Source organism: Formica exsecta, unplaced genomic scaffold (assembly GCF_003651465.1).
Source record: "Formica exsecta isolate Colony F162 unplaced genomic scaffold, ASM365146v1 scaffold247, whole genome shotgun sequence".
Classification (NCBI taxonomy): Eukaryota; Metazoa; Arthropoda; class Insecta; order Hymenoptera; family Formicidae; genus Formica; species Formica exsecta.
The window spans coordinates 613,626-614,685 of record NW_021849743.1 but is presented as its reverse complement, the minus strand read 5'-3'; the positions used below and the strand labels follow the sequence as shown (position 1 = coordinate 614,685).

The 1,060-nt window shown below is 54.9% G+C and overlaps 1 protein-coding gene across 4 annotated transcripts in view; it reads right to left on the bottom strand.

The window, feature by feature from the left end:
* Window positions 1-750, bottom strand: part of LOC115236230 (cleavage and polyadenylation specificity factor subunit CG7185) — a 13,367-nt gene extending 12,617 nt beyond the window's left edge. Inside the window, exon 1 of one of the 4 annotated variants that reach the window (XM_029808544.1) lies at window positions 605-750. In XM_029808544.1, the coding sequence (XP_029664404.1) occupies window positions 605-661 (57 nt within the window). In that variant the 5' untranslated portion in view covers window positions 662-750. The other 3 variants (XM_029808547.1, XM_029808546.1, XM_029808545.1) reach the window with 3 other exon arrangements.
* Window positions 751-1,060: the final 310 nt, after the last annotated feature.

Below are 1,060 nucleotides of genomic sequence, written 5' to 3'. Positions count from 1 at the left end.
CGGTCAATTCCTGGTGCGAACCCGTATTAGCGTTTCGCGCTAGCGCTTAGCTCCGGGAACGGAAACAGACGCGCGCGCGCGCGCGCGCACGCACAATCGACGGCAGCAGATGGGCACTAGCTAGTCAGGCGATCGGTCAACGATGCGCGGCAACAACTTCAGGGCGAAGCCCGTCTCTCTCGAGCGTGCTTGATGGCTCGCTCGCTCGTTCGTACGCGCGCGCGCGCGCCCTTGTCGAAGCGAGTCGTTTGCCGGCTCGCGGGGACACACAATAACGTTCACGGGGACGAGAACGGTGACGCGAGCCGATCGTTAGCAACGGTCGCCCATGACCACCATGACATGCCGGACACACTCAGCTTCGCGAAACCGACGCGCGAAACGGTTAATCGTCCCGTGTATCTCACAGTCGCGGCGACAGCGAGTCCTTCCCTCCTCCCCCCTTCCTCGCGTAAGCGCGCGTCGCGATTTTTCCACGATCGTGGATTCCCTTCCTTCGATTGTTTCGGTAGAGAAAAAGAGAGAGAGAGAGAGAGAGAGAAAAAGAGAGCGCGCGTGTCCCACCGATCCTTTTATTGCTATTTCAAAGAGAAGTGCGAATTACCTGCGCGAAATCTTGCTCGAGATCGTCGGCGTACAAATCAATGTCACCGTCCGCCATTTTACGTACACCGACGCTCACTGCATCGAGAGACGGCGGAAGGCGCCAAGCGACCGGGTTCTCGGATATACAATAATCGCGACGAGAGCGCGACGCGCGGCCGATTACGCGGCATCCCCGTCCTATTGCCGGACGTGACGTCACCAAAGCCGCGCCGGCTCAGGCCGCGTCTTTACGACGCGCTCGATTATTGGCTCGTACAGTTTCATAGAGATAAGAAAAAGTAAGGCAGTATAGGGAATTCGTACCACGTTCGTTGTAGGGATATTCAAAAAAAATGTCGTTGGCTAGAGTTCCTAAAACTCTACTAATATTCCATCTAGGTATTTTATATGTCTATGGTCGTGGACGATTCGACAGGAGTTGCAAATCCGTCGATGTATATATATATATATATAT